Genomic DNA, 27071 nt, shown 5'->3' on the forward strand with positions numbered 1-27071 from the left:
ACTGGGTACCAGTCACACATCCTCACCCTGCTACAGGAGTATGCAGACAAACAGCAAAGCCTGCAGGAGGCCGTCGTGCTTTGCCATAGGCATTTCAGTAACCCAGAAGTAACACTGACACCCGAAGCACTTGGTCCTGATGTGAGGGCAGCCACTGCTGCTCTGGCTGCAAGACGCTGCTCTTCTTATTCCCTATCTAGATCCACACACAGGAGAGAGGACCACTAAACAAAACATGCCATAAGGATCTTATACTTCTAATTATTTTATCATAGCCTTCACGTACTCTTTTTTGGATATTGTTACCTGGAGAGTATGCTAACAACGTTAAGTTGCTGACTAATTAAGTTCTGGTATACTCCAAAGCTGGATTTTGCACACTAATTAAATTTATAGGCAGTTAGATCTGACAGGTACGACATTACCTGCCAACACGCCTTCACAGTCAGGTGAGTTATTAACTCCGAGGTGGCAGGGCACACCGGGCAGATAGGTACTGCCTGGCACAGAGCCTCCTATGGAGAGCCGAGGCCAGCAAGCCCACAGCACGAGAGGTAACAGGCTGTGGGGCAGCACCTCCTGCCCCATCTGCTAGGGAGCCATCTGAACATTGAGACCCAGCCCTTACAGGATAGAAGGGCTGAGGCACACAGGCTGCACCTCTCACTTCTCCTACTCAGTGACGGGCAGCAAAAACCTGCAGAGTCCAGGCCATCTTGGGGAGCAGACAGCAGCCCTCACCTCCTCCTGCGGGGTACCGGAGAGCCTGCTCACAGAACACACAGCAAGCTGTGGGCCTCACCACTCTCATTACCACCACATTACTACCCACACTGCCCCGCATGGCGCTGCCAGAGCCACGTGGTCCCGTGCAATCATAGCAGTGCAATCACAGCAGCCAGATCCCCTCACCATCACACCTCCAGGCCCTCTGCAGACAAAACATTCATTTAGCAATCTATATGATATGCAATGTCAAACGCCTCTTTGATAGTTCCCTTAGGACAGCTGCTCCTGCTATTTCATCTGTTAAATATTTCCAGAACCCAAGAGTCCTGAGGGAGAAAAGCAGTTATTTTGACTAACTGTTCCTCCTCTTCAGCTAGTTACTGTGCTAGCTCCCTCCCACTCAAACACCACGAGTTGATTAAGACATATGGATTATCTCAACACTACCAAGAATTTCAATTTAGAAAGTGAAATATTGACATTCTTAATGTCACATTCCTCTTCCACTTGGGAGCATTTCCTCGCAATTGACACCGATCCGCGCTGAAGCATGGCAGTGCCACTCAATGCCTATTCAGAAGGCTTTTTTGTCAGGTTTTTTTTGGGTTGAAGTTGCTGATGGAGTCACTGTGGGTTCCTTAATTCTACAGAGAACACATCTTGCAAGTCACTCTTATTTATGGAAATTTGGGGGTCAAAAAAAGAATTATTCACATCCCTGTTAAATTTAGAATTCTATTTTATAGCCTTTCTTCTTGTTTAAAAGACTAATTTGTAGGATGTTGGGCCATTTTTAAACATAACAAAAATTTTAAAAATGCCATAAAGTGGAATTTTACATTAGGAAACCCTTTGGAGGTCCTTTAGGAACAGGAGTCTCAAAAGCAGAATCTTATTTCCCACCTGTAAACGCTTTGAAAGTTTTGTTTCATTTACAGCAGAGGAAATGTTGAGTTTTGTTTTTGAACAGGAATGGAAACTGAATTCACAGCATACAAAGCTTACTGTTAACCAGAAACCCCAAGTCTGAATTTCCCCTGCTGGGATCCAACAAGCTCCCATACAGCAGAACCACCATTACCCCGTCTGCTCTTGCTGGCATCTCATTTCGACGAGTTTCTATTTAAGATAGATGGCCTCAAGCTACAGCTATATATTTAACCAAGTCAAGAAGAAAATCAGAGTGAACCTCACTGACCTTTTATAGCTCAATGTATTGAGCAGACCTATTTAGGTTAACCAAGTTTCTGTATTGTTTGGACTCGCACAAAATAATCTCAGAATAAAACCACGAGCTCTCCCACTCAGAGACCACCCCACAGTTAGAGACAGGATCCACAGCCAAGAAGAATTTTTAAGGGAAAAAAAAAGGATTCAAAGGATTCATAGTTCTGCCGTCCTGTGCTTAATACGTGACAACACATGCTTACCAGCAACCATAATATTCACAACTGCAGGACTTTAAAGACAGTAGCAAAAGGCAGAGGACAAGCATCTTGGCTGACCTGGCAAGAGAACTTGTATAATGATCTAGAAAGCAGGCATTAATTAACAAGAATAATGGAAGGAAACTGAGTATGATTCCGTGCTTTGGGCAAATCATAAATAAGCAAACAGTAGCAAAGGCATTATTTTAGGCAAGATACAACAGGGTCTTACAAACTTCCAAAAACACATGGTCTCAAGCAGGACAACACAGGATGGGGAAAGGCTGCTGTCCTTACTGGTAGCCCTCAGTATCTCAGGCCTACAAAGGTCTTCTAAGAGGAAAAAATATCACAACAGCTACAGACTTTCAGAATACTAAGTTCAAAGCAAGTACAAATATAAATGCAGCAAAATACAAAACTAGCCATGGTTCAAAATGGGTCGCACATCTGCCTCCCCTGAATACTCCATTCGATTCAAAAGAATAATTCAGTGGGATTTTGGAGGGGAAGGGAGATAATTCCCCCAGACTCTCTGCTGACCAGACAGCATTCTCACCCTTCAATATTTCTCAGGCAGTTTAGCAGCTTCAGTTAAGCCTGTTGCTCAGCAGTTCTCAAAGCAATGACAGCCTTATCTTTGTTTCTATCAGAAACGTTGGAGGTCTATATTTACACAAATACTAAAACAAAAGACAGAAAATCCACAAACAGTAAAGGAACACACATCACTTCTCTCTGAACCTGAGCGGCAGTTCTCTGAACTCTGTACAGCAGTACATGCACCTGCACAGAACCAGAGCAGTAACAGAAGGGAAGCAAAAAGAAACAGCCCAGGAGATAGCTGTATTTCAGAACAGCACAGCCTCTGCCATCAGACACGCGCACCCAGAAGGACTAACTCTTCCTACTGCCTATGCTTTTGCACAGTTCTGTCTCAAAAAGGAGAGCGACGGGCCCCAGAAGTACCTGTGGGTGATACAGTCGGTGCCCTGAGCCACTTCTGAGGCACTTACGCATCAAAGAGGCAAAAGCGATTGCAAGGTTGAGGCTGGCCATCATGTCGGAGTCAGCAAAGCAAGACAAACACACACTGAGATGTACTGAAACAAACTAAAAACGAGCCAGAGGAAAAATAGGAAAAAAGAAAAAAAAAATGCTTTTCTATATTAATTATAGCCTGGGCTTGATTTCTGCCTTGAATAGTTAATAATATAACAGAAGTCAGCAAGCACTCAGGTATTGCAAAAAGAAAAAAAGTGCACATCAGTCAAATGACCTCCCAGCATCAGGTCTGAAGTCTTCAAAAATAAGGAAAACTTGCCCGAGGCAAGGAGCCGGCGTTCATTGCAGCTTTGCTGATGCAAATCCTCTTTACCTTGACAGCCATCCCTCGGTTTCGGAGGTACTGTGGGTGACAGGGGCCGGAGCTGAGCACTCAGTGCCACCACCAAACACAGCTTCACACAGCCCCCCGTCAGAGGGAAGCCAGAACCACACACCCACCAGCGGCACCGTGACCCTGACTGGGAGCAGAGCTGCTCGAGGTGAGCTGAGGTGAGAAGGTGAAGCCTGACACAGCATCCTCGAGCAGGGCCTCCCTGTTGGCAGTCTGTGGGTTTCGCTGAGACGCAGCTGCAGTTGGGCTGACAGAGCACTACCTGCACTGCCTCTTTAACTACATTACGATTCTGTGCATTTTTAATTGTTACCTGCCCTTTATCTGTGTTTGCTGATCGCCTGAGGGCCTGTGCAAAATTATTTATGAAGACAGGCTGAGATTCTGGAGCGTCCTAAACTCCGTGGGCATTGGAGCTGCTTTCAATTGGAGGGGAAGTTTTGCCGCGATCCCCCCTGCAGCCCAACACGCACACTGCAAAGCACGCAACGTGAACTTTCTGCTTGAGCCCACTGAGCCAAAGTCCCAGATTCTGCAGGGGGAAAATATTCCTCTCCATGTAGGCTGAAAACACAGAAGGGATTCAGTGGCTTTCCCACCCTCTTTTTGTTTTTAGAAGAGAACTGTCTCTGCCTGCTTGACATTTTCACTTCCCTCTCATCCCCTCCATAGCAGTTCCATGTAAAAACCAGAGCCCCACGGATGGCCCGAGGAGTGCTGCAGCAGCCCCAGCCTGCAGCACCACGAGGTGAGCTGCTTCTGCAGTCCCCGAGGCTGCCTCCACAACTTTCAAAAGAATCCAGAGATCTCCCCGTTTTGTCATACAAGCTTTATTTTCCCCTCAGATTGTACTCATTTTCTCCACCCTGTGGCCCTTCACAAAGTTCTCCCAGGGAGAAAAAGAAGAAAGAAAAAAAGCCCCCATCCCAAGCCCTAGCTAGCTGGGAGCTGCCTGCTTACTCTGGTTAGCTTTGAGCCAAAGCCCCTCTGCTTGGTAGGCACCACGAGGACACAGCTGAGGATCAGGGCTGTGGGGAACAGCATGCTGCACGAGTGGACCACTCTGCCCCGCTGCAGCTGCATCCTTCTATCCAGCTCTGAGTCCTGGTAAAGCTCAGGGGCTTTGAAAAAAACTTTTACCTTCCTCTCCACTTTCCTTCTCTCCCTCTCTCACCCACCACACAAAGAAATTCAGCTTTGCCAAGCTTGTAACGTGTCTCTGCTGTGCACTGGTTAAACATTTCCATAACTTCAGAGAAGCTAATTACCCCCCCAAAGCTCTGTGACTGAGCAGAGCCAAGCAAACCCTATTTCCTGGGAAAGAGCTAGCTTACAGAGCACAGGGAGAGGTGGCTGTGAATGAACTGCATGCAGCTCCAAGCACACACATGGCTCTTATATTCCACTTGTTAACAGTATCACTCTTTCAACATATGTTATACGTACTAAAATGCAATGCTGCAAATTCAGTCAGGAGGTCTTTTCCAGTTGGTAGTGCAATTAGATAAAAATAAAACCACTTGATTAAAAATTAAAATATCTAACTCTGAACACACATGCCACAGCCTCTTTTACACAAATCAGTCCACTGACTTGTTCCATTTCAGTCCTCCCATCATGCAATGATTTCAAGTATTAGCATCATCCCACATACCAAAACAACAATGGTTGAACACAACCGGCTACACTGTGATGCATGTTATTATTTAAAGACTTAAAGCCACAGACCAGCAAACGAGGAGGTGCAATCTGTTAAACTAATGAGGATTCCATCCTGGATTACTCTTCCTGCCCAGAAAAAGAGCACATTTATTTCCTTCCCAGATAGAAGGGTTAATTTATCTCATTAACAGTAAGTGACAGCCATCAGTAAGGAGATCCAAACTGCTGCCTGGTTCAGAAAGGACGACAGGAACACTGGAGGCTCCAATTCCATTACAGCAGTTAAGAAGAAATGATATAAGGAATTACGTCCTAGGAGAGAAACAAGAATAGTGCAGGGAACCACAGGAGAACTTGCAAAATGTGAGAAAAACCCAGCCTCTCTGGACAGCCATTCAATCACTTCCATTTGGAGGAACCCACCCCACCACCTCAAAACTCCACTTTGTCCCTTCTGTCAAGAAACATTTCCTCCTGAAGCACCACCTTTCTAAATCTCTAAGGCGATCTCAAACAGGTCTTCTCTTTGTTGGCACCAAAAACCTAAAGAGTAAAATGCCATTATCCATGAAGTGGTTTTGAAGTCTGTTTACACAACAAGAATTGCTTTTACTTTTCTAATTAAGCAGCTATTAACTAACGTACAGAGCAATCACACCAGCATATGAAGTACTGCTATCAGCAAAATCTAAAAGAACAGCTTACGATTCCCCCAAGAACAACAAATCAATCACCAAATGCAGAAGCCAAGGTGAGCTTTTAAAATTTCTTTGAATCAACATTTTCTCTTATTGATGCCAGTTTTTCAGAACCTTTCGTAAGAGTGCAGCTTTTTCAAGCTTCTCTGGCATTACCCTACTATGAAAACCTACCAGGTACTCTAAATTGAGAGCAAATTAGACTATGCCTCCTCATTCTTCCACTGTTGCATAGGAAAAATAACTGCCAAGTGTTTAGAAGTTACCAGGAAGTCTTTAACCCTTTCCAGGTCAATGGTGCAGAGCAGATGCTTGCTGCAGTGTTACAGGTTTAGACAAGTTCTCAAATACTAAACAGCCACTCTGTGACAGTCCGCAAAATTGATTTTCTCATACACCAGTACGAGGCAACACCAGAGAATCCAACTTCAGAGTTTCTAAATCATCTGCATTAAACATATCTTCTCTTCAGGCTACTTTTCGCTCTTTTTTTTTTGGTAGAAATATGGATTGATGCATTGTTGCAAGCACAATGAGACAAAACGTAACAGGTTCATTCCGTGTTTTAGTGGTGCTTTTCGAATATCAATTGAGAGTAGTAAAATGTAATTGTCATCAAAGACTATGGCAGAAAGCAATATCGTCTTCCTGATGTTGGGATCCTTTACCAAATGCTGGAAACCTTATTTTGTCTTGCCAGCCAGCAACACGAACTACACACAGTTGGAGTCAGTCTGTAAAAGTCATAGACTAGATGATTAATGCAGAAAAGTTATTTACAACAGAAAACCGCAGAGGAAATTGTTTTTGTTTCTGTAAATTCCATAAAGCATGAATCTGAATTTCCCATAATCTTCTCAGAAACACTGCTCTCACGACTCCTCCATGTAGATCCAACAAGAGAGCTTGAACAGCTCTCAATAGGCCTGGAATGGAGCAGGGTTCAATCCCAAAAGACTCTTCTGGGGTCTCAGCCTCAATTTGCTCTGAGGAAGATAACCTGGCAAAGGGATCCCTGTGGCTTTCACCAGCCTTCACAGGCACAAGACGACAAGAGACACTGGGACATCTTCAGCATCTCCTCCCAGAACTCAGACCAACAGGTTTTCTGGCAGAAGTCCCCTATATTCCTGTTCAAGCATGATGAATTTGCTTGAGATAAAATCATTTTGCTCTATCTGCTTAGAAGCATGCATGCTTTTGCCTTATACAGGGAGACAGATATGCTGCTACCTTTTTAGCAGAATCCCGCAGTAATGTTCCAAGAATTAGTGGTCAAACATTGCACAGCACTGGGATCAGGTCTCTCCATCCCAACAGAATTACTCTCAAAAAAGTACCTCAAAAATACACGCATATATATTTATTCACATATTTACTTTTTCCACCTTTGAGCTAGACTTGTAGACCAGTTCTTTGACCCTATGGACGAAAGGAAGTTACTGGTCTCCATTTCAGCCCTCAGGTGCAGAGTCTAGAAAAGCAGCAGCAGCATGGAGAGCACACGCAACTGTTCAGATGCCAAGGGCCAGGTAAATCCCACAAGGAGGGAATATGCCAACAAGATTTGCTGCCAAAAAAAAACCAAACTGAACAGGTGGGACAGGACTGCAGCGACCACTGGACATGTGGACAGGCAATTCTGTGTCTTTACTCACAGAGAAAAAAGCTACCTGAGCAGCCTGCTGTGCAAGAATGGCACCCAACCCACAGCTGAGGAATTAGCAAGCCACGGGCATTTTCATCCACAGTGTAGTTCTTAGCCACTCAGATGGCAAGCCTGTTAAAAGTTGATGATAAACAGTACCAATTCAGTAGCTCTATTTCTGAATTAAGAAAAAAAGTCCTCCCAGGAACAGCGACACATCTGCTCTTTTGCACAGAGAGATCCCAATGTCTGTAAATAATATAAATTAATGTTCTGGGTGATCACTATTTCATCACTGTTACTCCAAACAAGTCCTTTAGGACAGGCTACAGCCTTCATATAGCACTACTGAAGTATTCCTTGTCCTTTGCTCTGCTGAAGCACATAAGCTCCAGCAGGAGAGAGAGAGAGTGCCCATCCAAGAGAACTTACGGATAAATGAGTCAACAATTTCAGAGGCAGTTTTATAACCACATGTACTTAACAAAGGATAGCTGCTTACTGATACAGTCAAACTCTATTTTAAGATTTCATTCAGCATTACCAGGACAAAGGCTGCTTCATGGGGAGAAAGCTCAGCTAGAGACCACCAGAGCTTTGTTTCTTTATGCCATACCTAATTCAGAGGGTTTCCAAGGATAATTGCTGCTGAGAAATGTATTGATTTGTTTCTCAGAAGCCTAAGGATGCTTGCGGAATTGCAATTGGGGTTTCCTCCAAATGATTAGACTTCAGAATTAGAATGGAAATATATTACTTTTCTCTTGCGGCTACAAAACTTCACTTAAAACTCTTAACACTTAAAAAACAGTTAAAAACTATGTATTTGGAAACAATACTGTGGTATCCAAACAAATTAGCACTAAGGGCCTTTCAAGTGGAGGCACTGAAGAAATCTGCAGTGTGCCAGCCTGCACTGCGCTGTGACTGTTTGGTTAAAGTACAGCCAAGGCACAATGTTAGGGGGGTTCTGCTGCTGCTTCTCCTGCATTGACAGCCTTGCTTTGTTTTAACAAAGAGCCAGAGCCCTCTCATAAACCTACATCAATGCAATTTGCACCACGGAACAGCCCAGAAAAGACAGATTCTTCCTGAGGATTTCCTGTGGCACATTTGTGCTTCTCTCACTTGTTGCAGTGCCTGAGGTGGAAGCAGGGCAGGGAGCTGTCGGACTCCACTTGCACTGATCGCTTGGTTTCTTCCCACTTGTGTTCTCACCTCAGCAATTTGTGGCACGCACCAAATTACACTGGCAGGGAAATTTAAGCTCCAAAACGTTTCAAATTTACAGAGTACAAACATCCAATTAAGTACCCATTACTTAAATTGTAATTGCTGTCCATTTGCATGCACGACAGTGAGCGCAGAGGCAGCTACGTGCGCAGAGCTGGCTCCGCAGCCGTATCACAAGCAGGTCAATGGGAGGTTCCAGCAGCAAGAGCCAGCACAACTGTGCACCACAATAAGAACTGTGTTGTTGTAGGCTAAATAGGCAGGCACTGCTGCTTGATCCTGTGGGTTACAGGGTAATTAGCTTCTGAATAACTGAAATCAATGGATGTTCTGCAGAATCACACCAAACAAGCAGAAGCTTGGCACGCAGACGGGAGAAACAGTCCCACTGCTACACAGTCGTGTTTGTTAATTCCTAGTTTAATTCCATCAACTTCAAAAGCTTTACTGCAGGAAGAAAAAAAAAAAAAAAAAAAAAAAAAAAAAAAACAGCCTGGGGTTACTGGTAAACCCAATCAAATTACCCTGCAATTTGACAGCTAAAATGAAAGGCTGCTCCTCCTGACTCACCACCTCCACTGCAAAGCCCTCCTCCCTCCCAGCAGCACATCAAGCACTCACGGAATTCCATTCCATCACTACATAAGTCTCACAGTTTCTTTGGAAATCATATCACCTCATGATTTCTCATCTCCCCGCTTTTCCATCAAGCCAAATCTGCAGTCAGGTAAACGTTTTACAGAGTGATCTCCCACAGTCCGCTCTTAAAGGTTACAATCTCTTACACAGGAAAGCCCACATGCTTATGAATTCACAGGCTGGGTGAGGAAAGAGGCTCACTAATGGACTGCAATAACTATAAGATGGGTTCAAACCCTGCTGAGGTGTAGCAAGAAAAAACCTGAGGGAAGGATGGAATGGCCGTCTGTTCATGGTACATTTGAGAGGAGAAGAAGAGAACAAGCCTGTCATTTGACAACTAAACCTCAATTATGATCACCTCTGAATTCCAAATTCAACCTCAATCCCAGCAGAGCCCTTCCCAGGCCGCGCAGCCCCAGCAGCACTGCAGGAGTGGCGCTAACAAGGCAGAGCTGTCCTTGCACTCACAGAAGGAATCCGGCCCAGAAAGCACTGCTTTGAATATACTATTAAGAAAATTGCATGCAGGTCGACATCGCATGAGAAAGAATGAAAAGCAAAAACCTGTATGTATTCCAAATGAAAATTAAGGCTATGAGTCAATCCCTCCTTCTACGCAACTGTATGTGTAAATGAGCTACTGAGTAAGTGAAATTTCAAGTCTCTTCTTGCAAGGTAACTTTTTCAGAAACAATATATTGAGAATCTATCATAATCTGCAGAAATGTGAAAACTAAATAAATTCATGAAAATGCCCTTAGCTAATGATATTTACCAATTGACACCGTGTCCTCTGCTGTTTGTAGCAAGCTTAGTCACAGAGAGTAAGGACAGGTTTGCCTTATTAGTACAGCGCTCTGCCTGTGTATTTTAAATACCTTGAAGCACAGTACCATCTGTGTGTAATCTACTAATGAGCTACTGCTTAGACCGAAGAAGGCCAGCCAGCTAACACCAATTACTCAGATAGAGGCTGCCTAATTTTTAAGCAATTAATGAGCCGCTCTCACTTTACAGAGAAGCTTCCTCTGCTTAGTTCTCCAGATACATTATTGGAGATCCTCATCTGAAGAAAGTTTCTTCAAGAAGAAAATAAGAAGGGAGCGAACACAGCCCAGCCACACCAGGCAGAGCCTGAACCCTGCTGCAGGGACAGGAGCAGCCCTGCTGGGACCAGCACAGCCTGCACAGGAACTGCAGTGACCAGAGAAGCGTGCTGCAAAGGGGATTGATCGCTCAGCCCACTCCATCGTTCCAGACCGTTTGGGGCACTAAGATGCCTCTATTAATGCTGAAAGAGCAGAATACCAGAGCCATGCTTAGCCAATAGCTTTGCTGGTTCTCATCCCGTTTGCCTCCTGCTCACGTGGAAAAGCCTAATAGGGAGCATCCCCAGATGCTGCACAGTCGCTGAACACTTAGGAAGAAGACTGACTGCTCCATTCACTGACTGATGAGATTATAAAAGGCTGGCCTTAAGGGGCTATTAGGTTATGCAAAAACAGAATTCCCACTTCTGATGTTAAAAAATATTTCTTAATAACCTAAACAAAGTTTAAGGAGATCAAAATTACCTTTTACAGCTCCCTGTTGCAAAGTGCTGTAGTAAAGCATAGAATGAGTAATAAATTATCTCACTAATTACACCGATAATGCACAAGTCTCATGTACAATAAAAACATTAAAGGAGACCTAATTTTTACAATACATTATGCACTACAATTAGGGAAAGAGCAGCATTATGTCCAAGAAAGGTTTGTGCCTGTCTTGCACAAGCCTGGAAAACATGCCACCTTCAATCACAGCAAGAAAACTCACAGGGGAGAGCTTTTACCCAACAGCAAAACACCCACCTGCATTGAGGATACCTGTATTTGCACAACAGCATGGGTCTGAAGGTGACACTTTATGTTGACCTACATCAGAAATCAGCTAAAACACTTCAGCTTACAATCTGCTCCAATAAAGCTGAGATGCTCTGCTCCTAAAAGTAGTTTCCACTGTAATCCCGATTTGCCTAAAACAACACATACCTCTATATTGAATAGAACATGTCTATTTTGAATAGAAACGTTACATCCAAAATGCCATTAATGATACCTACTTTTCTCCCCGTAGTTTTGATTGTCTAAAAACAAGCCAGTATTCAAGCTTCTCTGGCTCTGTACAATGGGAAAGATTTTCAAGGTCTTGTTAAAAATAATAATAATAATAGATCCTAGAGCTCAACACTGCAATACATTTTCCACAACTTCAAGTCAGCTTTCTAAACCGCTGCTTCTACAGCAGCTTGGCTTGAGAAAATTTCTTTAAATCCATGTGTTTCCCCAACAAACCCCACCCTGCACTAGCAGCTTGCAATGAGAGAAGAGCAAGCAGGTTCAGAGGGTGCTGCCCATCCCATGGCCTCCCAGAGCCCCTCCACCTGCACCCAACCAAGTCTACGAGACCCAGCTGCTCTCACTGCCTCAGTTTTCAGATCTCTTCTGCAGGAAACCTGTGAGATATGACACAAGAAACCGCATCCCATCAAGGACTCCAGAACCAGCAGGTCCCTACCATTACATGCTCCAGGTCTTCCAGCTGCTTCATCTACATTCATATCCAGGATTAGAGGTGCTGGCTTTCAGTTGCCACTCCCAACTGCCCCAGATGCAGAGCCTGGGAACAACCCTGCCTGTGATCCACATTCCAGCAGTTTTCCACCTATTAAAAATACCCATCCTGGGGAGCTTCAAAATGAAATTGCGACACTGAAAAAAAAATTCCGACCAGCTCTATCCTCCAGAATGGGATCTTTCTGTGTCTTACCATTAGCTCAAAGACACCAGAGTGATTGCATCTCACACTACCCTTCCTCTTCCAGGAACACCCATTATTTTGCTGAAAATGTAAGACAGCAAAAGCATGCATGAGATCACTTTGCACACAGATCCAAATAACCTCAGGGCCAGAAAGTAAATTAGCAACAAAACAAAAAAGAAAAAAAGACCATTATTATTAAGACCACGCAATTTCTGTTGTCTCATGAAAAATCTGACCTGCTATATTAACATCAGTCTTCATAAATATTAACTCAGTTCTACCTCCAGCATACTGGGCAAAATCTATCAGCTCTCAAATAATAAAACAAAACTTGTCAAATTTGAGTAAACAGCAGCTTGATGAAAGAACCAGCATTTCTTTAAACAAAAAACATCTGGATAGACTGTACACCAAGGGTTCCTTGGAGAAAGCTGCTTTAAGCTATTTGCCCACCTGACCATAGAATTCCAGCTCCTTCTACTGCTAGAAATCTGAAGGCAGATAGTGGGCAAGCACAGATGCAGTGCACAGTAGCTCAAATGCAGATGGCTGCAGAGTTGCATCACTTTATGGCCAGCAATGGTTGTTCAGGTCAGAAGAGCAATGGATGCACGGATTTTTGGTTTTCTTTTCATAAACCAGTCACCCTACAGACTTGAGGCTTCTCCAAGGCTCTCAGTCCCTCAGCTATTTCTTCTGCCATCTTACAATCTTAAGTGGTTTTTGCTCCCACGTGCCCCAGTACAAATTGTGAGGACAGTTTAGAGCCAGAATGCACAATATACTTGTGGCATTCACAGGGAAAAGCTATTCTGCTACAGCTGGCTTTGTGCACTAGCTGCAGCCTAACTTCTCTGCTCCTTCCCCATTTCTAGATGATATCTTACCATCTTTTACTGAAAAAAAAACAGAAATTGCTAACACTTTTCTCCTTCTCCCAAGGTCTTCCAACCACATTCTTCACACATATTTATTTAGCCTCTGAACTCATCTAGGAGATAGGATTGTTTTCATCATCCTTGCCTAAGGTATAAGCAGAACAGAGGGAAACGCGCTTTCACCCCCACATGATGTTTAGTGTGCTGGCCAACCTGAACATTGCTTCATCTGTTTCCATTTGGATGTTGGTTTTTTTGTTTGTTTGTTTGTTTTGTTTTTTTGTTGGAGGGCCAGTGAGAAGGAAGGGATGGCAGAGGCTGGCATGGGGCAAGTCATGGCATGGGCCGCTTGGTTAGCTCTTGGTTATCTCCTGGAAGAGCCAGGTGCTCAAGTCAGAAGTTTAACTTTTCCCACTAGTCTCTTTCTTCAGAGCTGAAGCACTGAAACCAAAACTCAATCTACTGTATCCTTTCACATCGGTATATATTATAAGTACTAATCATACATACTCTTTGCAGGAAAGAATCGATTGGATTTGAAAGAGTTTGAGATTAACAAAACATACACTCTAGAGGTGACACCACAGATCAGATCAATTTTGCTGAGCCTTGTTTATGTTCCTTTAATTGCACACAGCCCATAATGCCTGCCTTAAACACACACACGGGTCACAAAACCCCATGCACATAGAGCTGGGCTGGATTGGGAGCTGACCCCAAGCCCAAGTCACAGCATCGCCACAGCATCACAACATCACTGCAGCCCTGGCAGTCCGCATCCTGCTAGTGACCCCTGTGCCTCTGTGCCACTACAGCTCCCAAACCCAGCAGATGCGTTTTATGCTTTGGGCATGGTTGCAACTCATCCTACAGGAAATCAAAGGCAGCAGGGAGCAGCTTGAGAGCTTGCTGTCTTCTTCTGGAGAAGGGCCTGAAATAATGCACCTACCTGACCCCTACGGATCACAACTGCAGAGCAACACAAGGGCTTCTGGCCTTGAGGAGGCTGAGAAGAACTTGTCTCAAGGCCCCAAAGCCAGGAACTGCCCTCGTAACACAGCTGCCCCCTCAGACAGACACCCATTGGGCAGTGTGGATGCCTGCTAATGTTTCTGGGCTACTGTGGACCCACTGCTCCCCAACCCCATGCCCACACTCTGGGAACTCTGCCTCCAGGCTCGGTGCTCCTGGCATACAACTTACACTTCAGGAGCAACGGTCTTTGCTCCTTCCACAAACCCAGTGCAACCCGTAGGCATCACCTCAGGTCCTCTCCTGAGCCATCAGATCTGCTCCTCTGAAGTCCTTCCTCTCTTCCTCAAAAATTCAGGCTCTGCAAACATGAGCCTCTACTCCATAAAATTTTCCTGACACCAGGAAAAGAGTCGCAGAGGAGCAAAGCCAGTGCTACCACCTCTGCAGATGGTGCTGGCAAGATGACACAGTTGCCTTTATGCCTCCAGGCCTTACTTAGCAAGGTGTGAAATTAAAATAAATAAATAAATAAAGCCTGCCTAATCCCATATTTCCAAAGCCAAAAGCACTGAAGGCTGCTCCCAACATGCAGTGTGCCAGAGTGACTCACTGGAAGGAAGATACACCACCTCTGTGCTGCAAATGGCAGATGGGTTCAAAGAGGTGGTTAGGCTCCCCAGCTCCTTTTTTGCTTTTTTAAATAGCTAAGTGAAAGGAGACTCAGCAAACATGCTCCCTGCAATCTGGGTAAGTCGGCAGCTGCATTATTCATAATTTCGTTCAAACCTTATGTAAGACAGACCTTCAAAAATACGAACAAGAGAAAGGACAAAACACGGCAGAACAACTGCCCCTGTCCCTCAGGATGGTTTGTTTCAGAATAAGGGCAACAGCCTACGACCCACATCCTCAGAGCCAGAAATACTGAAAGATCTTTGAATTGCCATTAAAGATCTTAAAGAAAGCAAGGCAGATACTTTGATCTGAGACATTTTTTTTCCATTTTATAAAAGCCTCATTTTGATTCCAATTAAAAGCACAGGGTTGGAAAATCTCTCAGTCATGAAGGTGTGCCAACTAGAGAGGCTCAGACAGCATTAATACTGCAGCTAGATGCAGAACAACCATCCACACAACTGACAGAAAATCTTCTCCAGGAGAGGAGGAGTATAGATTTTTAACTGAGGAAATGACATTTCTGTCATGTGTCTCTTACCTTCCCCATCCCTAAAGATCCTACCTTTGTAATTTACTGCTGTCTGAAACAATTTAATTGCCTCCATTCATTTTATTCAGATACAGTTGTGGCTTCTCTTTTGGGAAAGAAGTTTGGCTTTAATATTTAAATATCGGCTCAATATTTTAATTGTTTCAATTATACATGAGCTCATTTTAAATGAGTGTAATAGCTAAAAATGTGAGTGTTTAAATAAGTTCAATATTTAAACCCTGTCAGGCTGAGGTCACTACAAATACCCAAACTGCCTGCAGATTCTTTCCCTTTCTTGTTCTTCTCTGTGCATCTCTTCCTCTCCAGCACACATCTGACTGCTGCCAGCTGTCACCCAGGCCTGTCTTGCAGCCACATCTCCGTCTGTCCAGGGCAGAGAAGCCAAGGCTGAGGCTCCCTTCTCGAGGTGCACTGAGTTCCCATGCTGTACAGCTTGCTGAAGCCCCCAAGTCATGACCGAACACTGGAGCGCGTCCTCTTCTCCTTCCCCAGTAAAAACCGAACAGATGGAAAGGAGCCCTGAACCAGTGCACAGACATGGCTGTGTGCAAGAGGGGCTCTGTGCTCCCGCCTTGATGACAGCTTAGAGCAACATCCATCTTGACTTATTTTTGTTTGCTGAGGCTGTAAGTTACAATCTTCAGAAGAAAGAGAAAGAAAAAAGGTTGGTGCACACTGAATGCTGCTGCTGACAAGCTCCCATTTTCCTCTATGCTACTGCATGATTTGCAGAAGAGAAAACCTGAAAACCTCTTTCACACTGCTCGTATCTCAGAAAATGGGAGAATTCATTGCCATGCATTTTACATGATGGGCAGAAGTCAGCTCTTCGGGCAGATGCAATTGCAACAAAAACCAAACACAAACAAGTGAGCAAAGTGCAGCCCCCCTAGGGGCTCATTCCACCAAGAGAGATGGACTTTTAAGAGTTAGGCTCCTCCAGAATATCCCATTCCAGGCACAAATCCACACATCACCACTGAAGCAAAGGTAGCTCCACTTCCATATATGCTGCAGTTTTTCAGAGCCAAAATGATCAGACAGCAACACCAGAAAAAGAAGCATTCTTCCCAGAAGGGAGCAGGGGGAAATCCAAAGCTAGAGCAAAGATGATCAGTAGGAAGGTGAAGGGCTCCTAACACAATGCAGCAAAGGCACGAGGACTCTGGCTCTGCAGCTTGGAGGACGTAAAAGTGCCAAGCTTGAGCCAATTAAGCTCCATCAACCTGGAGCAAGACTCCTCTCAGCTCTGCAGCCAGAGGCGTACAGAAGCCTCAGGGATACCTGCCCATGCTCTAGTGCACAAGGCAGGCATGCCCTCTGGAGCTCAGGCGTGCTGAGAGGAGGTATTTTAGCTCAGCAGATAAATGCAGCAACAATAAATGGCATCAATTATTCACTAATGGAATTACGCCTAGTAAGTCAAACAGAACGTATAATCTGAAAAATCTTTTGCTTAAGAAATGCAATGATTTTTAATTGGTTTTATATCCCCTGCTATGAGTACTCAAAGCACTACATACAAAAGGCTTGGGAAGAGAAGTCACTTAATCAGATTAAAAGGAAGTCCCTACCTACGGGAACCTAACAGCTCCCACATCCTCAGTTTATTTGTATAACCTCCTCCTGTAAAGCCTTTCCAGGTTATTACTAGGGCTGCAGTCCCAGCATTAGCTGTTTGCTCCCTTTCACTTCCCAAAGCAGGCAAAAAGGATGATTTGCAGCTTTCCAAAAAGCTTCTTAATATTAAGAAATGCTTGTGAAACTTAAATCAACATTACATTCACACAGATGCTCGAGGCAAACTATTCTGTCGCCACCACAAACAGTAATCATTACTCTGCAAACATGACAGATTTCTTTTGGAGCACCTGGAAGCTGCTGCATGTAAAGAAGAATCTGACTAGCATAATTAAATTAACTCACCTATTTTAATTCTTCTGGCACAGCATCTGAAGCAGGAAGAAGCCAAACAATGTTACTGCGGTACAAGTTTGTGTCATTTTTGCAGCATTCTGTGGCCCTCACATGCATTCCTGTTTGTCACCTCTAAATGGAAACAAGAACACCTGAGTCTACAAGGAAGGGCAAGCAAAGGCACCTGAGACCATTTATTTCAGTTCTGGTTTGCTGGGTTTTTTTCCTCCTTCCCAGAGGACTGTTTCTTCAGCAAACTTTAACTCTACACCTCCAGCTGGAGCACCGTTTTGTCACCTCCTTCTTGACATCCACTCCCATCCATCTCCTCAGTGCCTCCCGCTGTTGGCCAGCTCCTGTGTTCTGCCTGTATTTGCTATTTAGAGTTTACACCCTCAACTTTCTCCCCCTTAGGTTTCCATTGCACAACTTCAAACATACATTTTTCCCCATTAGCCTCCGCCAACATCTTTCTAGCCAAACCCCTGTGCCCTGTAAGGCAACTCCAGTTTGACTGACAGAGCATTTCTGCACACACTGCTTTCCTTCGGACAGTCTCTGCAATACCTGAACACAACACTGCACTTCCTCACTGCTCCACCCCAAGTCCCATTCAACTTCACTACTTGAGGCTCTCCCTACCTTTTAAACAATATATAATGGATTACATGGTTTTGCACACGCACTAATCAACTTTGTAATTGCTCTTGTACTCAACACTAATCACAGTTTTTCCTCATTCAGGCTATAATTCTACATACTGCTCAGAAAGATGACAGTCTACGTAAGTCAAAGAAGACACAGACACCTCAATTTTGTTGGTTTATTGCCCTAGTAGCCCAGATCTGTCTTTATCATCAGCATCAGCACTTTCCACGCACTGCTTCACAGAAGTGTCTACAGAACAGTCTGCACAGCTTCCCCTCCCCTCGTAAGGACACTCACCAGCTCAGACATCCCAGTGCTGACAGCCAGCAGGACGAAGAGCTGCACTGCCCACCCCGAGCACAGCTCCACAGACCCTGTGCATGTGGCATCGTTTGGGCACCCCATCCACCCCTGCTGCTAAACCAGCCTCCCTGCTATCAGATATGCTGCCATTCTGGACAACTGTACACCAAAAAAAAAAAAAAAACAACCACAGTCACTTTCCCCTTCTCACTCTCCTGTACCATAAACATCATTTATATATTAAAAAAAGAAAAACTGCAGAACCACAGCATCAGCGTGGAACCACGACCCCACCGAGCAACAAGGCCTCACTGTTCCCTGTGCCTGCAACCAAACCAGCCTCTGTCTCCAACCTTCTACTCAAACACTAAAATTCAGAAGCTCCTTGAGCACCCGTCCCCTCAAACACCCAGTGAGGCCCCAGGCAATCAAGTGACAGCACCTCATATCTAAAGACCACTTTCAGAAAGGGAGTCAAATTATCAATTTCTCTCCAAGTGCTGAAACTACAGAAACAGAAAATGTGTTTCACACACAATGTACTGGAAGAAGAAAATAAAAATCAATAGTTTGTTCCACGCAGCAATCTAAAATTCAGCACAAGAGAGAATGAATATTAAAAGGTAAAAGCCAACTACATGATCACATACTTGCAAAGAAACTGTTTTTACTTTATGCGCTTTTTCCCCTTCATCTTACACTGAACATATACTGGCTCAATTAAATGAAAAGAACAAACTATTCACTGCTGTGGGCTATATTTAGCCATAAGCAGGCTAACATATTAAAGCATTTTTCCTACCAGTACTCAACCTGTATTGATACTGTCAACAGCTGCCAATAACATAAGGCATTCTGCAGAGCCAATCAAAGAAAGCAGCTAAATGTAACAGAATACACTAAAATATAATTAAAGGTAAACTATCAGCTGAATGACGCTATAACTACAGACATTTTATTTCTATAGATGTGTGCTTCTGATAAAGGAGATGCAAAGGCCCTTCCTTGCAGCCGCTGGTATTGCCTGGCATCAGTGAATCAAGGCAGCTCAGCTACACAGGTTATGGATCTCATAGGGGTTCCCAGCGAGGTCAGTGATAGCAGTTTCATAAAACAAAACACCACTGTCCTTAGCAGGCTTTAGATCAAGCTCTATGCTGTAGCCAAATCCTCATCTCCATGCCTGCTCTCACAGGGCCCACACAGCCACACCAAAAGACTGTAAACTAGTTTGGCTTAGCAACATCCATTCAGCCACTGGGCTCAGAAGGAATTCAGCCTAAGATCTGGTGATTCACAGAGTAATATTTCCCAGCCTGAGATGGGAAATACAGGTTTTTTTTATTATGGACAGACCAAAAAGTCTTTTCCTCCTTTTCCAAAAAACACAGAAATTAAATTTAAAACCGGACACATCAACTAAGCCAGTAATCTGTTCATACTGCATGTAACATGCAAGGGCAGCACCACATTGGTTACCAGTTCATGTACACGAGAACAACGCTATGTAACACTGAAGGTAACCCACCTGCCTGCCCAGATCCTTGAGATTACCTGAGAAAGCCACGTTTCCAGATTACTTTGCTCCCACTGAGCAGGGAGAGCTGCACAGACCAGCAGTCGCCTTGCTCTCAGAGAACTAATGGAACATTCCCTACATCAACCATCTTTCCCAGAAAAGGAGAGATGATTCAGTGCTTCTTTCAAGTGTTCTGTTATTATCAGTGCCTTTCAAAAGCAGCTGTAAACATAAACCAGCTCTTGTTACCTTTCACTGCCAGAATAATCAGAGAAAGCACTTTGCTCTACCCAGGGAAGTTCTTCCCAGTGAAGCCCACGTGTGATCACGCATGCGGCTGGCATGGCTTTTTGGAAGATGCCCTTCCCACATCCAGTAAACCCATCCAGACTTAAAAATCATCAGGAACCACATTCATGGTTAAGAAAATCTGTTAGCATGGACACAAGCACAGCTTTTAGAACAATGCCAAATCCATCTCTACTTTAACAGACTCTCAAACAGATCAACTTTTTTCCTTCTTTTCTTTTTCTTTCCCTTACAAAAGCACAAGGACATTTTGGGACAGCTTAAGACATGTCAACAGTACATTACAGCGAAAAAATTCATCCTGTAACATCTGGTAAGCAGATCTTATGAATTTTTTCTTCCCCCAGAAGAGAACAAGGATATAGGCAAAACAAAAAGCAGCCATTTAAAACACTTGTTTCAAAGAGCATTAAGTCCAGATCCAAAAGTAAAAACATCTTTTCTGTGACTTACCAGAGTTTCTCTTCGACACGAGCTTCAAATTCATGCTGACTACAGTACAGATCACAAGAACCAAGAGAACAAGAGGCTTCATCTTTCACTTTCTTTGGCAGCTGAAATGCAAACATAGTATGAAGTCTGAATCATAGGTCTTCACCACACCAATGCAGCAGCTACAATTAAATATTTCTCAAAGAGCCATTAAGGGCAATGCTTAACCTAGTGACATCTGTCAGCTTTGGGTTTATTTTTTTAATGCAGAGGTAGGAAAACATCATGGCTCAAAGCAACTGCCCATGAATAATTTACCTGAGTACCACACAAGAAGTTGTTGGCTTTGTTTTTCAAATATTCTGAACACATTATTTTGCTTTAAAAAAAAAAAAAGAAAAAAGAAAAAAGAAAAAGAAAAAAAAAAGGACAAATTCTTATTTGAAACAATCTAATTTAATCCAACATATTTTTGTATATTGTAGAAGACTAATCACAACAACTATACCTCATTTTGTTTCATACTTTAAAAGAACACTTTTCATTGTTTGGGAAAGCGTAAGAGTTAGGTTATTTGTGCCATTCCTCCCAGAAACCTCATTTTCCCCACTGGTGACCTTGTAAAAGCTCCTACAGTGAAAAGATACTACTCCAGAAATTTCTAATATAAAAAGAAGACAGCTAAATGAAAACCAGAAATCAGTGGAACCAAGCCTTGAGACTGTTATTAAAAATACAGTAAAATTCACAGGAGAGACTAATGCCATCTACTTTATATCATAATTGTTTTTAAAAAAGAGAAAATGCTAGCTTATAACGGTCTTTTGAGTGGTACGTAATTACTGGAACAAGTTATGTTTTCATTCACAAGTTCAAAGTCATTCAAGAAAAGACAGCAAGAGCTCAGTGAGGCTCCCTATACGTGATTAAAAAACAGGTGCAGTGAAACTGAAACCAGCAAAGCCCATTCTTCTCACTAAATGAAAAAGGAGAGAGATGCTTAATTAGAAGCTGGAGTCCCCAGATACATGCTTCGCATGAAGTCACAGGACTTTCAGTGGCTTGCACTTACAGGAATTCACCGCCATACCAGATATAGAACCCAGATCAGGATCCTTACCCTTGGATACAGAGACTAGTTACCTAGATCAGTATGAAGTTTTTATCTATCAAAATAATCAGCTGATGCTCTATGGCAGTTCTGTTTAAGCAGAAAGGTGCACAACCCCCTGCATCAGCAACCAAGGCAAAGACCAACAAAACAGAGGAACCCCAACTGGCAGAGGCAGCCCCCAGCACAGGCTTAATATGAAAAGCCAGCAGGAGAGCATCATGTCCTGCAGGTCTCAGGAAATTATTCCATTTAATTGGAGCTTATTACATTAACCATCCTTCCTTCGTCATTTTACTGCCAGCCTACTGTTGTGTGAAGAAAATCTAAGGAACCACATATAATTTTGTACACGAAGGCAATTACGCTGCTACTCAATTATTTCAAAAGTACTGCTTATATCTGAAGTTTTCACCCCTCACCCTACTGCACTGCAAGCTACAAAAGGGCAGCAGATTTCTTCTCGCTGCATCTCAAGTTCCCCTGGGCACTCACTGCCTGCTGATTCCCCCAAGTAACGACGCTAAAGAGCTGAAGGAGCTTCAAGGAGCCGTACGCACTGAAGGCTGTCTGACAGTGCTTAATGGCAGAATCCGTTTTTGTTCTTCCCTAAGCTCTCCTTGGAGTACCAAAATCCTGAAACGAGCAAGGCCATCTTGACAAGAGAGCGAGGAGAAAGTAATTGAACTAAATCTTTTGACAGATAATTGTAATGATGATGTTATGCTAGAACGGTTTTCAAGTGTAGCTTTGCAAATTGCTTTCTCCACTTCCTTCCCTTTGCTTATTACAGCTGAGGTATGTAACTCCAGGATCCTTCCTCATGTGGCTCTAACTCCAGGATCCTTCCTCACGTGGCCCCTTTATCCTCACCCCAAATGGGCTATGCTGCATTAAATAAACTTAAAAACTCGAAGCAAGTTGTGCCAAGCAACATTCACTCTAAATATAGGGGAAAACTCTGGGTTCTGTCAGCACCAGATGCTTTGCTTTTTGAAGCCCGGGCCTCACTTAAGCAGTCACTGCCTGTACCTGCACTAGCAATATTATGAAAACACAGCAGGAGAAGGTCAAGAATCTACTCCACCACCCAGCCATTCCCAGCCCAGCCCAGCACCATCCATTCATCTGACACAAGCTGAATGCAAACACACAGCAGTACTTGGAGTGCCTTCTTTGTATACAGAGATGTCCCAGCTGAAGGCAGAAGCACTCACAACATGCAGGGCTGCAAGCATCCCAGACAAGATCTCTTTGTTTGCCAGGGAGGAGATGTCAGGGGCTGAGCCTGTGAAGATCGCCCTGATGCCTGCCAGCCTCACAGTTCCCTGCAGTGGGCCATGTACTCACCTACCAGGCACAGGGATGCCCCAGAGGGTCAAGATGGTCTCACTCTAGATCTACCAGCGCTTTGGGAAATAAATGAGAGGGAAAGTGTCTCCAATCTGATCAAGAATGTGAAGAAAACTGTGCTATTCTGTAGAGATACTAGATGGGACGCAATGATCATTATTCAAAACCATTTTCTACAACTGAGGCTTTTCTTCCAAGTAGGACTGATCTGGAGCACAACTACGCCCAAAAGCCAAGCAGTCGCTCAGTGCCCCTAGTGTCACCTACTGATCCACATGAAAAGGAAACACATGAGGAAGGGATTACCCCCCACCCTACTTACCATAAGGGAAAGAAATTCAGCCTCAAGGCGTAACACTCCTGTTGATTTTAGGCTGTTTATTCCACATACACATAGTCAAAGCTAAGACCACGTTTACAGGATTTGATAGAAATAACTGCCCATAGAACGTGTGGATAACAAGGGACTCCAGGTAGCCACAGAGACTCCCATCTCAAAAGATGAAGGAGATTCCAGCCACAAATTGCACTCCTCAATACTTACTACACTTCCCAACAACCAACTGCAACACTGCATTTTTAGCACTGCCGAAGTCCCAGTTAGACTCTGACAACACTGCCAGGACAGCCCTGCACCTGGGGTAACACACTGCTTTTTCATCTACTGCAGCACTGTCCCAGAAGTCCGAATTCTGGCTTCCCATGAAGAGCTGAACCCAATCTTCACCTTCTAGCACTACCTATCCTCAGTTTACTTTAACCTCCGATGGCAGCATAAAACTCTCCTGTTTGAAACACATTTCATAGAAGGCAGGTTACAGCTAGGAGTTTGTAAGATTTCTAAGTATTGATTTTAACAGAATTTTATATTAAAGTTTCTTTACATGCCAGGCAGCATCTTCTCCTCCCCATTTTCAGTTAGCTCTTCATGAAACAACTAAGTTTAAAAATCCCCAAGTTCCTTCTCCTGGTGCAAAGACATGCTTCCTTAAAAACAGTACATGCTCCCATTTAGGGTATCTATATGCTACAAAATTATTGTTATAAAAATGCATCTGTTACTTCTCTTCACCTCTTTATTTCAAATGTGAGGACCAAAGACAATTTTGGTCAACTTCTCTTTTTAAATGGTTATGAAAACCATCTTCTTTGCCCACCCCCCACCGCCATGCACAACAGCTTCTCACTTTCAGCATTTAAGAACTGTGTAACTAAAATCAAAGACTTAATGACTTAGGATGGCCAGAACACATCACAGAAACAAGCGTTCTTGTCAAATAAAGCTAAAGTACAATTCCCACATTGTAGTTGGCAATAAAATTAACCTTGCACTATGCCTGGAAGTTGGGAGGTTGAGGCTGACACACACAGGGTGCATCAGACAGATCTTCACATCATGCAGCTTGGACATCAGACTACTGGATACATCTCAGAGGAGGGTAACGGCATTTAAGATCTTTCCCAGAAAGAGTGAAGATGTTTCCCTTACTAACTGTACATAGAAATGCTGATAGCAGCTAACTGGCTCAAGATCCCTGAGATGAAGAAAGAGAAAGGCAGGATAAAGTGCTCCCCGAGAAGGCTGAAAGAATCCAGCCCTTGGTGTGACCTACCAGGTTACGTTTGTATGGAGATAAGCAAAAGGAGGTCGCTACCATCAGAGGAGGATCATCATCAAGGAAGACAGAGCAGTTTTGTTCTCAATTGTTCCTTCCCTCCTCATGCTGCTGCGATGCTGCAGAGGACAGATTTCAGACTGCCCTCCTGACCTCTGCTGTAAGCACCCAGCAAACAGGAGGGCACCAAACTGCAATGAAGCACAAATTGTGTTCTTCTAAAAGCAAACCAACAAAAAACACCTGACTTCCACATGCTGCCTAACGGCCTTCAGCAGCACTGACAAAACAAGGCATTTCTTCAGGGCCCTGAGGAAACAAGGCTTGGGAAACTGCAACAGCATCCAACACTGCAAAGATCTTCACTCAAGTGTCGAGGTTCCAATAAAGCATTTAGAAACAGGAAGGCAATTGGTGCATTAGTATTCTGCACAAACCTCAGCACTGAGATTCCCAAATCTCTGCCTTACACTCAATTTAGTTTTGCTGTAATTTCTACCATAAGCTTTGCTTATACCGTGTCCCTTTGTCAGAGAAAGCAAGAAGAGAAATGCAGTGTGTGTGCACTCGGCACACGCCTGTGCACAGACCGAGATCTGCTGACACACCGTGAGGATCCGCAGGTTCTGGGTCCTCCACAGAAGCTGTGATGCAGAAGGTGCTCATTAAAATCAGCAGCCCACCTCTTGAGTGGTTTCCAGTTGTCAGGCTTTGTTGTTCACAAACCTCAGGGAAATAAATGACTGTTTTCACCCCCCCACACAAAGTAAGAAATGGCAACAGCAATTCTTTTGACATCTTTACAGTATGCTAGATGGCGACTTCTGTTCACTCTTTTTCAAACCATTTGCCCACTCCGCTTCTTAAGGTTTTCAATTTTAATGAGAGTTCTCTCTCAGGTCTCCCATTCTGTTGCCAACACACCAAATGTTGAGCTGTGTATTTCTGAGAAGTTTTCAGCACGCACAGCATGGTGGGTGGAAGCAATCCGCAGTGGGCACAGGTCCCTTTTTGTTGACGCTCTGATCTCACACACACACAGCAAAAAGAATTAAAATCAGAGATGCCTGCTAGTTCAAATATTGTACCTTCAGCTCTACTTGATATGAGTCACGCACCACTCTTCACTCTGCTGCTCAATGAGCATCACAGAATATTTATATATAGGCTGGATGTGGCTCTGGGCAGCCTGGTCTGGTGGTTGGCAACCCTGCACGTAGCAGGGGGTTTGAAAGTGGAGGGTCATTGTGGTCCTTTTCAACCCAGGCCATTCTATAATTCTATGATTCTATGAATATTTGATTTTTCCTAATCTGCTGTATATCCTCACCATCGTAACCAGACTTTTAAGATGCCCAAATGTGCAATGAATGTTGTTCTACAGTGCACTCAGCATTCACCTTGCTGCATCGGAGCCCCCATGGCATCCCTGTTCCGTGGACTCAGGCCCTTACCTGAATTCACATCTGGCTAATTCTCCTTCTTCAGATGTAATTCTATGAGAAGTTCACAGCTGCGGTAAGCTTAGCAGCAATCCAGGCAGCACTCGTGTTGTGTGAACTGAAAGTAACAACAAGATGACATCTAAAATGCCTGAGATTCTTACTGGCACAACAGCACATCAGTTGCACGAAAGCAATACAAGGACAGACTGAAGTAGTGTCCTGAACAAGTGCAGCCAGCCGATAAGGTCACAACACCAATCTGTGTGTTGGGGTGTGAAGCTTCTTCTGCCTGAAGAACAGTGGGCTCTAGTTAGACCTCACTGCAGCCTACCAGTACTTGAAGGGAGCTTATACTGGAGGGGGACCAATTTTTTTACAAGCACAGACAGTGACAGAATAAGGGGAAATGGCTTTGAATCAATAGAAGGGAAATTTAGGTGAGATGCAAGGAGGAATTCTTTACTCAGAGGGCAGTGAGGTACTGGCACTGCTGCCCAGAGCTGCAGGTGCCCACGGCCAGGCTGGGTGGGCCCTGGGCAGCCTGAGCTGTTGGGGGGCAGACAGCCTGCAGCAGGGGGTGGGACTGGAGGGGGGCTTAAAGGTCCCTTACAACCCAAGCCAGTCTATGCTTCTATAAAGGCAGAGTCTTATCAGTTATGTCAGAAGCAATACAAAGCATGACCCCTTAGGTGTTAATAGTGAGGTTTTATTTGAAAGGCTGTAAAGCTTCCATCAAAAAGTTGGTGTCTTCTGGGTCACCATTTGGAATATTTTTAAGTGCAGCATCTTAGCACCTTGAAAGGCCTCTTACAGCATAACTTCAGAACAAAAATTGGGCTTTAGTGGAAGGCCAGAAAAATGGCCTCCCCTCCATAGCTTTTACTGTTAGCACAAGATAGTGGAAGCAGGTTTAGTTATGTTACAGCAGCAGGAACAACACTGTGAGCAAACTGTTGGTTCATCCTGTCTAGAGAAAGCCCTGCACGCATTAAAAAGAAACTTCTCCTGCAGGAACCTTCTGATTCAATAGCTACCTAAAACAGTGCTCATTTACAGCAAAAAATAAAGAGCAGAAAACAGAAAAATGCCCT

General features: G+C 44.0%; 1 protein-coding gene across 1 annotated transcript in view; it reads right to left on the bottom strand.

Annotated features, from left to right (window-relative positions):
* Nucleotides 1-20558, bottom strand: part of IL1RAPL2 (interleukin 1 receptor accessory protein like 2) — a gene marked incomplete at both ends in the record, with an annotated part of 319468 nt that extends 298910 nt beyond the window's left edge. The window contains one exon of the mRNA XM_079541946.1: nucleotides 20477-20558. Coding sequence (XP_079398072.1) covers nucleotides 20477-20558 — 82 coding nt within the window. The remainder of the gene's footprint in view (nucleotides 1-20476) is intronic.
* Nucleotides 20559-27071: the final 6513 nt, after the last annotated feature.

The sequence above is a fragment of the Tetrao urogallus genome (assembly GCF_951394365.1).
Source record: "Tetrao urogallus genome assembly, chromosome: 13".
Taxonomy (NCBI): domain Eukaryota; kingdom Metazoa; phylum Chordata; class Aves; order Galliformes; family Phasianidae; genus Tetrao; species Tetrao urogallus.